General features: G+C 52.2%; 1 protein-coding gene across 2 annotated transcripts; it reads right to left on the bottom strand.

The window, feature by feature from the left end:
• Nucleotides 1-5,185: 5,185 nt before the first annotated feature.
• On the bottom strand, nucleotides 5,186-14,459 carry TFAP2C (transcription factor AP-2 gamma). Of its 2 annotated transcripts, none has more exons than XM_032387770.1 (7): nucleotides 14,184-14,459; nucleotides 12,078-12,563; nucleotides 11,906-11,957; nucleotides 10,479-10,695; nucleotides 9,807-9,925; nucleotides 7,804-7,948; nucleotides 5,186-6,756 (listed from the first exon to the last, which is right to left on the bottom strand). In XM_032387770.1, the coding sequence occupies exons 1-7, from the start codon at nucleotides 14,229-14,231 to the stop codon at nucleotides 6,471-6,473; spliced, it is 1,353 nt and encodes a 450-aa protein (XP_032243661.1). In that variant the 5' UTR covers nucleotides 14,232-14,459; the 3' UTR covers nucleotides 5,186-6,470. The 2 variants fall into 2 exon arrangements, with proteins under 2 accessions (XP_032243661.1, XP_032243660.1); XM_032387769.1 differs by lacking the exon at nucleotides 14,184-14,459 and adding an exon at nucleotides 12,784-13,002.
• Nucleotides 14,460-14,680: the final 221 nt, after the last annotated feature.

The following is a 14,680-nucleotide window of genomic DNA, read 5'->3' on the forward strand; positions in this document are numbered from 1 at the left end:
CCCAAACTCCCTCCCTCCCCTCCACCATCCAGCCTCGGTTTCCTCCCACGTCCCAGCCTCCTGACTGGCCTCCCTGCCTCCAGGCAGCCCCACCAATCTAGTCCTCCCCCAGCTGCACGAATTATCTATTTAAACCCAGACCTGGGTCAAAGTCGCCTCTCATCAACGCCAGCCTGACTAGGAGGGAGAGCAGGAAGAGACCCGTTCCCAGTTATCAAGAATGATGTCAAAACCCTCAACCTAGCAAGATGGATTTCAGACCCTGAAAAAGGGAAGTGGGGAGAAGGAGGGGCTGACTACTTGATCCAGATACACAACTTCCTGAAGAGAAACTTTCCCCCAACGTGTGCAGCTTAGCTCAGCAGAGCACAGGATGAAATCCCTTCTGGTGGGTCGGCTCCGGATGCCCACGTGGCCCAGAGCAATGAAAAGGCTCCAGAGGAGGACTGTTTGCAGGGACCACCCCAGAGACCCCACTCTAGCCCAGCTCGGTCCCTGGGATTCAACACAGGTGCTTTTTGAGCAAATGCCCTGACCTGGGCAATGAGCTAGCCAGTGTGTGGTTTAGATGGACATGGTCCCTGGAGGGCAAGATCGACAAGGTCCCTGCTCTCACGGACGAAGACTCTACTACTACAAAAGCCAAACGATGGAACCACGGTGTCCCCAGTGCCCTGTGATCACAGGGTGCAGCAGGAGCCCAAGAGGAGCCCATCCCCTCGAGAAGATGCTGGGCACACAGAGCAAGTCACATCCCTTCGTCTCCAGAAGGGATGTGACTCAGTAAAATTTTAGAGCTAGAAGATACTAGATGGCAGTGGTTCCTAAACTAAGGTCACCAAGAGAAGCTTGCTTTTAATAAAATGCAGGTTCTTGGGGTGGGGGGTGCATGGGGGGCACAGTCAGTTAAGTGGCCCGCTCTTGGTTTCAGCTCAGGTCATGATCCCAGGGTCCTGGGATCGAGCCCCACATCGGGCTCCCTGCTCAGCAGGGAGTCTGCTTCTCCCTCTCCGTGATATCTCTCGCTTTCACTCTCTCAAAAAAAAAAAAAAAAAAAATGCAGGTTTTTGACCCAGTTTCTGATTCAGTGGGTCAGAGGCAGCAGAAGGGCGTTAGGATCCTTGCAGAACCTCCGGTGACCTGCCGGGTTTAACAGCTGCTATTCTGGGGCAGTGCTGGGAATACCCAGAGGTACCCAGTTAAATACAACAAGCACAAAGGAGGAGTGAAATGGGCCTCCGGGAGGGAGTTTAGGATTTGCTTTGGCCAGAGATGCTGGGGTGACTGCCCCCCCGAGAAGCACAGGTGCCGTCAGCAAGCAGCTCCTTCCAGCAACACGGCTGCTGAGCAGCAACAGGTGGGGGGAGCCACGGACTGTGAAAAGCCTCCATCTGTTAGAGGGGCCTGGCCCGGTGGGGAGACCACAGAGGTGGCCGGCTCAGACGCGGGCAGAGGCGACACCCCACGTGTAGAAAGGAACCCAGAGAAAGATCAATGGGGGGAGAATAACAAGGGAAGAAGAAAGGAGTCCTTCCCTGCTGTGTCCGTTTCCTCGGGCCACCAGCCGGGCAATGTGTCATCTCACGGTTCTGGAGGCAAGAAGTCCAAAATCAAGACTGTCAGCAGGGCCGCCCTCCATCCGCAATCTGTAGGGGAGAGTACCTTTCTTTGCCTCTCCTGGGTGCTGGTCGTGACGGCTGGTCCGTGCGCTCCCTGGCTGGTAGCCACATCTGTGCGGTCTCCCCTGCCCCGTCGGCACACGGCGCTCGCCTTCATGGGTCTGTGTCTGCCTCTTCTTAGGAGGACACAAGCCATACTGGCTTCAGGCCCACTGCACTCCACTAGGACCTCATCTTAACTCAATCACCAACAATAGCCCTATGTCCAAATAAGGTCGCATTCTGAAGTACGAGGGTGAGGACATGGACATACCTATTGGGGAAGCACGGTTTCCACCCAGAACACCCATGAAGTCCTCAAAGCCTTCCAGTCTCAGCAAGTGCCGGGAGGCTGGATGCCTTCCATCCATCCAACTCTGACACCCACCTGGGAGGGTCACTCCTCAAGACCAGGATCCTTCCTTGGAAAATGTTGAGAAACAACAAGGAACGCACCATGTGTCATGCGAGGGGGGAAAAAAAACACTTGAGATTTGACCTTGGAAAACACTCTCCACCAAGCTGTTCCTTGAACAGGTCCCTGGAATTATGCCTTTCGACTCTAATTTCCATGCTTTTCTTCCACCCATCTTCCCCATCAAGATGTTATCCCAAAGAGGCAGGGAAATTACAGTGTTTATGATGGTGCCAAAAATAACTGAGCATTCCATGAAACTATCAGCTCCAATGCAATAGTGAGTTTTTAAAAACCAGGAGATCAAGTTTGTTTCTCAGAAGATGATGCTCCGTGTTCCTAATAGACAGAGGTTTTCAAGGTGTGGCACGCCTTACATCAGTAGGCCCTGGGCATGGTGCCAGCCTGGGTTGGCCGAACCTGGAGGGGGCAGATCTCGATGGCTTGAAGTGTCACCAAGCCTCCCCCCCCAAGTGGTGGCCTGTGGATTTCAGAGAAGCAGAAGAAGACTATGAACTAGAAGAAAAATCCAGGGTAACCAGGATCTTCAGTAGTTATCACATCAAGGGGCAACAGCTAACCCTGGGAAGAATACACCTGTGCGTGCGGCATCGAAATTTCAAAAGTAAACTTTATCTCCCAACGAAGAGAAAATCCTCACCGCCCACTGAGCTCAGGTGCCTAGAGGAGACGTTTGCTAAGAATCACGGCCACGCCAGGGAAAACAGAGAGCTCCCTCACCTGGAAAACACACTCCAAGGAACCCTAGACCGTTCTCCCTTCCTCTCATGACCAAAGATAGCTCTACTTCCCACGTTCTCCGCCTGCTTGTGAAGGAAGGCAAATTCAGCTGCCCCCTCGCCACCCCACGCTGCTCCCCAGCAAGAGGAAAAGACTGGGGAGATGTTCACAAGTCCTGGGAAGTCACAGAACCTCGACGGGAATTCACAACAGCTGGTAACTGACATTTCCCCCCAGGAAACCAGGCAACGGGCCCCAGAAGCCCCACCGCTGCCAAGCCTTGAGGAGTTTCTGTCTCTCACCCATCCATGACCCTATCTTGTTTTGTTTTTAACATTCAAATACAGGAACTTAAGGTCTCAGAATTCAGCCCGCCGCTAAGCCCCCCAAGAAGAAAATACTGATGGCCATCATTATGGAATCATTTCAAATGAGAAACAGACTAATCCGTCCCTTTGCTAACCCGCAACTGAAACCGTGGGCACGTGCAAAAGACAACCGTGAACTGCTATTGAAAACACCCACTCCTGACCTTCCACAGAACTTCTAAACGTGCCGTCTGCAAGGCAGGAGGGCATCTAGGTGCCAGGTACCTGGACGGGCAGGTCTTGGCAAAAGACGCACAGCCCTGCCGAGGAGTCTCTGCCATGAGGAATCTCTCATGCGTGGAGCGCTAGGCAAGAGCGTGCCTTCGGACAACGACGGCTTTTCCTGCAGGACAACCAGGAAGCAGCATCTTCATTTCTTCGCCCAGAGGGCAGACTTCACGGCATCATGTGCCTTCATAAAAGCGAGCTCAATTTGTCAGCCAGTGGGCCAACTATAGGGCGAAGGGAAAAGAAGTGTGATCCTCACCATCGTGGGGCTGGAAATAAAACCACCCCGGCCCATGAGAAGCTACAGCAGGGCACCCTTCTCCCACAAACAGGGGCTTGAGGGAAAAGCCGAGGCAACCATAGTTTTTGTAGAGACCTGTTGAGGGGACTTGGCTGTTTCGCCTATCAGCTCAGAGGTGTTGGGAAGAAAAACCTATTATTGTGCCCTGGACCCAGGGGACCCATCCGCCATCCATGGGCTTCAGTGGGAACGAGGATAAAGGACAATTGAGCAGTGAGCCAGGCACAAGTCCTGCTTATGACTCACTTCAATCCTTGGTTGACTTTGGGGCATTTCCAGAACATTGTCTGCATTGCAATTGGGCATAGCTCCTAAAAGCCAGACTCTAGTCCAAAAGCAGGTTAAGATGCTGATAAGAAAACAGTCCTTTTTCCTTCAGCCCTTTCCCCCATAACTTCCTTTAAACACCCAATGTCTCACATCTTGATTGAGAAATAACCGCCAACCTAAGACCTCTTTTCACTCCTCTAAAGCAAAGCAATTGTGAACTTGACATATCAACCAGATAAATCCAACTTAATAGGAACATTCAGTGGCCAAGGACAAGCTGCCAAGAGCAAAGTATTAGGTTGGCAGAGTTTAAATTACTTCACATCCAATGCCAACACAAAGTCAAGAATTGCTGAGCTTTTGGTAGAGTTATAAATCAAGGATTATGAGGCTGGAGTTGAAGAAATGGCCTTATCCAATGTGGAAAATCCTTTTGCTCCCACTTCCCTTTGAAGCCCTGCCTCTCGTGCCAAACTATAAACATATCACTTCCTGGAGGGTACGCCAGGACACTTCAACTTGGAATCAAGGACCCGGGGAGTACATTCGAGATCCTCACAAACATCCAACAAGTCCACAATCTCTGCCAGACTCTTCTGCTCCCCAAGCAGCCCGCAGAGACCCAACGGCCCACTTACCAGGCAAGCGAAATGGTTAGGGTGCCTTGGACAGATGCGCACTGCCGTGTGTCCAAAGATGGGAGAATTTCACTGATTTGAAAACACCAACGAAAGCCTACACTTCCCGCTATTTGCACTTGGTTGAATGCAAAAATCCTCCTGAGGAATGTCTGCCCAAGGATTACCTACAGTCATTTCGTTTCCATTCTCAAAATTTGGAGGCGGCAACCTGACCCCACCTGACCCTAGCTGTTTCTCAAAAGGTAGTTAAGCTTTGGGCAAGAGACGTTATTCCAACACTGCGGACTCTCTCCCTCCGGAAGAAAGGGTCCCGCACGCTTCCAGACAGCCCTAGCGGCGGGAGAGGGGTACTACACACAGCAGAGGGCCAGCGCCGAGGAGCGCAAGGCCCTCCTGCAGCCGAGATGGGACAGCAAATGAAACTTCAGACCTCCCTTGGCACACAACCTTCCTGCTCAGTCCCATTAACAAAGCCACAGCCGAACCATAAATTAAGCTCTGCCACTACTCCACTCATCCCAGAGACTTAGAAAAAACCAAGTTGTAACCCGACGTTCACGGCTTCTATGGAGAATACTTTTTATTATACAGGTATTGTTATACACAACAATTACTCGGGGAACGTTTACAGCCATTTCCAAAAACCTCCATTTCACCCCCACGCACGGTACCACACACCCATCTTCCGGTCCAGCATGATGGGAATGAGACACAAAGTTACTGCTTTGTGAACAGAGTTTCAATTAAATAGAATCTTCCGCATCAAGAACAGAGCCCAGGATCCTCTTAATTCTTAATACCCTGCGTACATATGAATAAAACCTAAGAGAAGTGTTTTAGATTACCCCATCACCTTTAGAAGTTAATATTAAAATCGAATCCCATTTGTCAAAAGTCTTAAGAATGCACCCGTATTTACAGACCCCATTAAATTATGCATAAATAAAATCTGTACACTCAACGCACTGTTTCTCAACATACAGAGCCTCCTACGGGACGTGGGGCGGGCAGCAGAAACAAAAACAAAGAAACAAAAAAAAACGCTTCATGCCTACCCCTTTCAAGTTTACTCGAAACACCAAGATGTGAAATAAATATGCAAATAAAGCTTCAGTACCTTAAAGGAACATGACATTTCAGAGTCTCTCATTTGAAGAGTTAACTCTCCGAATTAAAAAAAAAAAAAAAAAAAAAAGACAAAAAGAAAACACAAGATCATCAGCAGGCTTCATTTCTACAAGTTTCGTAAAACCCAAAGGCCCCCTTTCAACGAGGGGTTTAAGAGTGTCAAATACCACCTATTAAACTAGCTGCTAAGCAGAGAGAATCTTTGCTTCCTACGGTCTGTAGGATTTGATACCTGAAGAAGCCAGATAAATACTTTTAGATAAATATTGAGTGGACACAAAAAGCCAACCATTACCTTAACACTGCAAGTTACTGTCGATCTGAATCGCACCAATCTGACATTTCAACAGCTACCGGTGTGGGTTTTCTCGTGAGCCCCGGGAATTTATTTAAAAGGTTCTAAAACTTGTAGCACCACTTTCAGAGAAAAGAATGGGGTTCAAAAGAATAAAATGAGCTTAATGAACAAAGAACCAGCACTTGTCACCTTCCGATCCCTTGTCCAGAGTTAAGGAGACACACTTCAGCGCTAGAGAAAAGAACACTAAGGAATCCGGGAGGGCACGTCAAGATCCAGAAAATGAGTGGAGGCCTTTTTCATGGGAAGGTGGGTCACAAACTGTCCCCCGGCAAGAGGGGTCTCCCAGCCTGTCCGGGTCGAGAATGATCGTGGAGTCCTTTTCCTTCGAGACTCTTCAGCCCTTGGCTCACTCCCATCCTTCATTTTCTGTGCTTCTCCATTTTCTCCAGGGTTTTGCTAGAATCGGCTGGACTCTGGTCTCCGGGGTTCATATAGGATTTGTCTATGACTATCAGGGCCTCTTTGATGTAGTTCTGCAAGGCAGACGCAGCCGCACAGATGGCCTGGCTGCCGAACCCGTGGGTGATCAGGCTGAAATGAGACAAGCAGTTCTGTATGTTCGTCTCCAAGACCGGGGTGGGCCGGTTGTTGCCGTTGGGGGTTCGGTCTTGATTGAGGAGGTCTGTGAATTCTTTACACACCTGCCTGGGAGGACAGTCAACACACACCTGTGAGCTCCATCTAGCTCGCGACAGGGCAAGAGGACAAAGCCCAATCACCCCGAGGAGGACACCCAGGAGGCCACCAGAGCTTTCAAAAGAAATAGACTTTGCTACAAATAGTCGACTGCTTCACACTTAGCGCCTATTACGCGCCAGGCCCTGAGCTCAACTCTTTGCAAGCACTCCCTTCTTTAATCCTCACGGGCAATTAGAAAAGATAACGGGATTAACCCCAGTCAAAGGGCCAAGGTCACCAGGACTAGTGCAGGAGGTGGGGTCAGGATTCCAGCCCAGGAGGGTACTTAACAATGGATAGCCATTTATTTGGTACAGCTTGGTACCCAGACACCAATTTCTTCTTCAAGAACCCCAAGAATCCACATCTCCCCCAAAACTCACTGTTTATACAGGGTAGGTCACTCTGCTTCCTTTTGCCCCGTTTCCCGACTGGACGACTTCCGCCTCGTTTACCATAATTTTAGAAACGAATTTACTGTTGGCTTCCACGAGAAATCCTGCAGCTGCATTAAGCAGGGCTTGAGACACTTAGCTTGCCCACGTGTCTCCTACAAATCCAACCCAATCGTTACATTTAAAAAACCAAAAATGTCTTTTCAGGAGGCAGAAGGCACCCACAATCTAAAAAACCAAAAATGTCTTTTCAGGAGGCAGAAGGCACCCACAATCTTGACTGGATGTGACCAGTGTTTCCAACACATTTTTGTAAGATATGGAGACACAATAATGAAAGGGTAGTTGAACTCTTCTGAGCTGCCTAACTGAGCAGCTCCAAAAAACACTCACTACTGAGCAATACATTCATTTTACTTCTTCTTCTAAGTCCTACCCAAGAGTCCATCTATCTGCCTTGTCAAAGAAAAGTCCCCTGGCCAGCTCCTTTTGCTCCACACCTTTGTTTACCGAGCCTTTCTTTCTTGAGCACCTGGGACTGTTACTGGGCACCCCTCCACCCCCCAAGTTCAAGATCAGTAGTAACACCCAGCCACCAAATTCAAGTCTGGATACTCACTGGGCAGCCAGCAGCATGTTCTTCCTAGCTGTCATCTCATTCCGCCCTCCAAGATGAGGTCTCGTTAGATATTCCGCCACCGGTTTACTAGGAAATTCTGCTTCACAGACATAGGCAAAGTCCCGAGCCAAATGAACAGCCTCACCTAAAATAATCAGCAGTGACAAGAGCCTTAGAAGGCCCGCAGTCACTCCCCGCAAACCTCCCTCTCCTCTTTTTCTAACCCGGAGGGTCCACCAGTCACTTGGCACTTTAAAATGAAATCACCCACAAGGAAAACAATTCAGCGGGCAAGTGGCACTTCCTGGGTACTTTCGGTGGGCTCGCTCCCCTGGGAATAGAGCGGGAAAACACACGGCATGTGGAAAAACTGACTGACATTCTTCACTGCCCTGGAATAACGCGAACCTGTCTCGGACCCCGACTTAAGATTCTCTGAGACACATCCATGCTTTCTCTCGATAAAAAAAGTTATCACTGTGGAGAAGTCGGGAAATTTAAAGATGAGCACGTTGCACAAAAGTCAACTGGTCACTTCTCTTTATGAAACCGTGACCAAGTCTTTGACGGAGAACCTTCTTTTTAAACCAGGGGTGCCCCATTACGGAAGGAGGCAGGGCTCAGGGATGTTTCTTTTCACAAAGAAAGGCAGGGCTGGGTTTCCACTGGAAATGTTAATGTGAAGAGCCCAACTACCAACCTGGACTACCCACGCTCTTTTGTCCAAATCACTCGGGGATCAGAGGGAGAGAAAACCAACGGGACTCATTTCTGACCAGAGATACCCGGGCCAAGGCTGGCCAGAGCTTTCCAGAAACCCAGAGAGTGGCACCCCACCCCCACCCCATCTCCTCCACTTGCCTCCCCAGACTTACTAAATCAGAATCTGAGAACCATTGTTCTGGCACACACTTTCTTATTCAAGCACCTCAGCCTGGCTAGTAAGAAAACCTCGAGGAGCCACATTTATGCGCCACGCACGCAGAACCCACCATTCTCCATGCAGGACAGCTGTGCTCCAACAGGCAGCTAGCTAACAGGCAGCTCCTTTCTCCCTGCCCTGACCTCCAAAGACACTCGTAAAAAGGTAGAGCCGGGCTCTGCCAAGTCCCTTTCAGCGCACAGGAGCGCCATTAGACCAGGGACAGAAAGTGTTCAAAAGACTGCCTGGCCACCAGGCGACCACCCCTCATTGGCTCCCCCAGCCCCGAGCAGAGCCCAGCGCCCTGCTGATTGGGCGAGGGGGCTGCTCCGGCCTTCAGGATCAGCCCCTCCGCGCTCCACTCCATTTTCCCGTACACAGCAACAATGAGCTGGTTTTTGAAAAAAAATTATTTCACTTTTCCCTTAACCCCCCCCCCCCCCGCCCGGCCCCCACTTATTTTTAAAGGCTGTAATTGCATTCTTGGCTCCCTTCCAGATTGGGGGTACAGGCCCATTCAATACACTAAAATGTTACATCCTACGATTTTAGGACTGGGGAGAGGGGCCCCACTAATTTTTTTCTTCTTGCGGGAAATGAACAAAGGGCTTGTGAATTGGGTTAATCCCACCGTCTACAAGGGCTTTTCTCTTCACTGACCACAATCCTGATATTGCACAGCTACCCAAGCTGGAACCGGTGCTTCTTCCCACCCAATACCACAACCAGCTTTTTAAAAGTGTGCCAGGTGATCGATGCCATCTTCCCAAAACTGGTTCACTTGGAGGAAATGTCCCAACACCCTAACGGTGAGAGTTCTTAGGTCAGGGAAACCAATTTCTTTTACACAGTGATTTTTCTGGAGAACCCAGAACAGGATACTTAAGCCGTCAGGGATTTAAGTGTTAACACATTTGATAAAATTACTGTGATTCACTGCAATGAACTCATGACAACTCATCTTCATCTCTGTTTGTGACAGAGCCGTTTTTAGGCTTTCCTTCAGGGATTAAAGACACAGACGACAGACGACACAGCGCCAACTAAAAACACCATAAAACAAAAACAAAACTCCACTGACCTTCTACTAAGGACGTCAGGAGAGTAACGTGTGCAGCTTTCCGTCTCCCGGCTGGCAGATTCAACCCGATCTTGTCCAACTTCTCCCGCAAGGACCGGCCTCCATTTTTAGATTTGGCTCTGGGTACAAGAAAGTGAACTGTAGCTATTCTCAAAACATCACACTTTAAAATTCTAAATTCCTACACTGCTGCGATCAAAACGGAAATCTGTCGGAGTATCTACATTATGTGGATCATAATCAAGTGATACAGGGAGTCCCCTGTAATTAATGCTCTTTCTTACCATCACCAACATTTTTTTTTTCCAATCACAGAACATTGCAAACTGTGCTGGAGTGGATAAATTTACACGTATAAAAACTGTAGCAGCCCCCCAAGCCCCCTGGGGCAACAAAACCCATGGAGCATCCCCCCCCCCAACAGGATGCCACCACTTCATACATGGAATCAAATCCTAACCAAATGATAATTTGTGAGCGCTGTTTTAGCACTTCCTTCTACATCTGGCACTTTCTAAAAGAGAAGGAATGTACTAAAACTCTAAGCCGATTAGAATTCAGTGTTAAGCATAAAAGTTACATAAATGTTAAAAATACCTCCTTGGTTCTTTTATGTTATTCACCTTCCAACCACCCAACCACCAACCACCGTGGCCGTGTGTCCCCATGTACCTTCTGAGAACACCTCCCAGTAATGAGGCATTTAAGCATTCAGGCGGGGACAATCGCCTCTGGACTTCAGCAACTGTCACTTTGTATTTAGAGGTGGAGCTGAGGAGGGACAATCTTCCAGGGACCGAGCAGAACACCTCACTGGGATTCATCACAGCCCCCACCAGCTCCTTCTGACAAGGGAGACTCAGGGGGTTCTTGGTCATTGAAATAGGACCTGTGAATGAAGATCACAAGTGACAGTCCCGAGAGCTGCACTTAGGAAAAAGGGACCTTTTCAAACCACTCACCAAAGCCAAAAGAGCTCTGTAAGCAAACAACGCTGCATGTTAAGACTATGTAAATTGCAAGCAGATTTTTTTTTAAGTCATATTCTTCAAAGATAATCGAATCTGAAATTCACAAGTTAACACCTTAACAAAGCTAATTAGTCACGACCCCAAGCATGGAGGGTTTTCATTTTCGAGCCACTGTTAAAATCTGTTTAATTAGAACATTTGTTTTCAAAAGACTACTTCAGTCCTAAATAAATGGCGATTTCTTTTTTTCTTCCTCACTCGACAAACAACCAAAATCACCAGACACATTTAGATCCTTTGCTGACAACTTTCAGTGTAACTGATCACGGTAAATTTAAAAATACAAACAAACCCGTTCTGTTACAAGTTTCCTGGGAAATCCAATTTATTTTCTGAGTTTTTCTTCAAAAACCATTTCCCAACTGATTTCGAGCAGTTTAACTTCCAGTAGCTGAGAGTAACTACCCTTCATCTAGGAGGACTACTCCATCTCCAAAACAGCCGGACTGGTAATCCTGTCAGTACACCGACTTAATTTCGTCAAGACACTCCCAGAGTGATCCAATTTTCCAGTCCCCTCCCCCACTACCCTCCATAAACCCGAGCTCTGGCACATCATCCCACCCTGGTCCTTTTAAAGCTGTGTATTTGGTAGGCCGAACTGTTTCAAAACTTTTTCTTGCAGGTCAGGATTAAGGATCCTCAGCAGATGCACATTTGAAATGGAAAATAGAATCACATCCACTCATTCAACAATTATCACAGAATCGACCACCCAACTAAGGTGTGTGGTGTGTTTTCTTCCAAATTAAATCACGGTGTTAACTCACTCTGGAAGACACACTGTAAAAACACCATCCAATTCAAGGTATCATATTCCCCAGGAGAACGCTATGGAGTAACAAATCCTGATTAATCTCTTAATCGAGGCAGCTCCTAAGAGTTTTACTACCATCCTTTCTCATTTAGTTCGGAAAGAGATCTCTTCTTACTCCGAAAAACCTACCTTCCCCCAGCCCCTGTCAGTCCCTTCCCCAGCACACATGTCCCAAGCCAGCCACCAAATGCCCCCACCTTGCCAGGTCATGCGCAATGGGGGGAGGAGAGAAGTTTGCTCTCACTACCTACCTTTGCGAATAACAGTCTGATCGTGCAGAAGCAGGTGCTGGTCGTCAACACTCTGGGGAAGAAACGACAAAGTTTCCCTTAAGTTCGGGGGAGCGTGAGGGGGGTGGGGGTAGGAGAAGCTGGGAGGCGAACAGGTCTGGGCAGGAGGGGCAAGAGCCGAGGCGCCTCTCACCTGCACCTCCTCCATCTGGTGGGCCATGTCGTGGAGCCCCAGGTTCTCAGCCAGGCCCGCGGCATCCAGGGCGTGCGCGTGGGGCAAGAGCAGGTCCGAGCGGCGGTAGGCATCCCTGCGGGCGCTCATGGCACCACCCTCCAGCCCGGAGAGGTGGGGTAGCAGGCCGGCCGGGCGCCCGTGGTGCGAGGGCAGGCCAGCCCCCTCCTGGCTCTGGCGGCCCGGCCAGGCCTGCTGCTGGCTGCCGGTGGGCGCTGGCTGGTGCAGGGGGTTGATGGCAGCGGCGTAAGCTTCTCCCAGATGCGAGTAGGGGTCGGCCGACTGCGAGTAGGCCAGCTGCTGGTAGGGCGGTGGAAAGTACGGTGGTGGCTGGTATTCGGCGACTCCAGTATGGGAGAGGGGCGGCGCGGGGCTGTAGAGGTGCTGCCCGGCGGAGGAGAGGTGGGGGAGGCGCGGGTTCCCATTGCTGCTCGCGTCGTGGCGATCCTGGGAGAGAGAAGTAGAGACCCCGCTGGTACGAAACCCCGCTACTGCGAACTGGCCGCAGCCACTACGCTGAGGGGCGAGCCCCCAGGGGACCCAACGCACCAGCCCGGACCCAACCCGCGGGGCCTGCCCTCCAGCCGGAGGGCACCCGGAGGCAAAGTGCCCCGGGGGATTCGTTGCAAAACCCGAGTCCACGGAGTAAAGAGAGACTTCGAAAAACCTGGAGGAACGCGGCCTCAAAGCCCGGCGGCGAAGGCCTGGGCCCTGCGACGCCCGAGGCGCTCTGAAGCGCCAAGTCCGAATCCCAGGCCTTGGGCCAGGAGAAACCGAGATCCGGGCCCGGCGAGGAAGTCGGCATGCGGCGAGCACGGTGCGCAGTGCGCTCGCTCACTAGCCCGCACATGGCGGCGCCCGACCAAAGAACCGGGGGAAGCTGCGAGCGCGGATAAAGCGCACAAAGCGGGAAGTGCGCGTCTTCCCCGCCCCAGGGACCCTCCCCTTCCACGCCCTCAGGACAAAGACCTCCGGGTGAGTGACGCTCCCTAGCAGGCCTGCCACCCAGCGCCGCCCGAGGAGCTCGGGAAGGAACGCACCGCAGCGGGGGCTGCCCTGCCTGCTAGCAGCGTCCCGACCAAGAGGGAATAGCAAGTGAGGCCGCCCTGCCCGGCCACGGTCAGTGTCCCCACAAATCGGGGCACAGGGGGAGAATTAAGGACCCCGAATATTGGGCAACCTTGCCTGCGCACGTCCCTCGCCCCAAGGCTATCCTACTTAATTCTTAAAGGACTTATTTCCCTGGGTTCGAGGGGTCACAGGGGGCGCGGGGAGCCGGGAGAAACATGGCACTGTCGCCCCCTAGTGGAAGTGCCCGGGCCTGCCGACAGGGGCAGCCCCTTGAGGTCCCGCGGGCGCGCAGCCCTCCCGCGGCCCCCCAGGCCCGGCTCCGCTCCGCCAGCGCCCTGGCGCACACCGCCCGCCGCCCGCGTCTTCCTCTTCCCGCTCGCCGCCTCCCTCCCTCCCACTCTCCGAAACTCTAGCTCAACCTGTCCGACTGGCTGGAGCACTCCCGAGCGCTTACGGCCCCATCTGGCCTCAGGGCCCCCCCACCAGCACTCCCCAGCCCCCACTTCTCTTAAAAGCCAAACTTCTGTTGTTTTCTTGTTTCCCCGAGGAGTTAGCGGGGCAGGTGACAAGCCCGCCTCGGAGGAGACTCTGCAAAGGTGTCGCCGGCAGGTCGCCTCGTCTGACCCTTTGGACGGAGATACGCTGCGTAAAAGCCACGTCTAAGGGTTGTAGACGAGACGCTCTTCCGACAAAAAGGGAAGAAGGGCTGGTTTGCTTCGCGAGAGACCGACCGGTAAGCTCTGCGGGTGGGATCTGCCATTCTCTCTCCAGGCCCTGTTCCCGAGGGTGGATGTTTAGGAAAAGGCCCGATTCAGGAAGAGAGCCCCGGAGAAACGGACTAGGGGGCGTCCGGAAAAGTGGACCCCGTCCCATCGAGGGGCAGAGGCTGGTGCCTGCTCGCTGCTCCCGCGCCCTCGCCCCGACCTGGGTCCAGCGGCCCCCGCCTCCCGGGCTGTCCTCGGGCGGGGCCAGACTGCGCCCCTGCGCCCAGCTCACCTCGCAGTCCTCTTCATACTTGACATTATCGGTTATTTTCCACAACATGGCGTCCGGCGTCCCCCAAAACAGGCGCCAGTTAAATCCAGGCTCCCCCCACCCCCCGAGCGGTAAATCCAAAATGGGGGTCACGGTGGCTAGGCGTCTGCCGCCGCCCCCGCCACGAGAGGGCCTCGCTGTCCCGGTCACTGGACGCGCATCGGCGGCTCTGCGAGCGTAGATGCTGCCGCCGCGCGTGTACAAGCCGCTGCCGGGGACCCGGGAAGCCGCGCCCGCACTGTGTGTCCCGGCAATAGCCGGGGGACCCGGGCGCCTTAATGAGAAGGAAATTATCATAACTCCTCCCCGGGGGCCGGCACCAAGGCCCAGGCGCCGGGCGGGGCAGCCCCCAGCCAGTCCCAGCCTAGCTCCGCCCTGCACCCCGGCGGGGCGCCGCGCCGAGAACCACGCTGCGGGGGGCGCGGAGAGGAGGCGAGTCTGCGGCACCTCTCTGACAG

The sequence above is a fragment of the Phoca vitulina genome, unplaced genomic scaffold, assembly GCF_004348235.1.
Source record: "Phoca vitulina isolate PV1807 unplaced genomic scaffold, GSC_HSeal_1.0 scaffold50, whole genome shotgun sequence".
NCBI classification, from domain to species: Eukaryota; Metazoa; Chordata; class Mammalia; order Carnivora; family Phocidae; genus Phoca; species Phoca vitulina.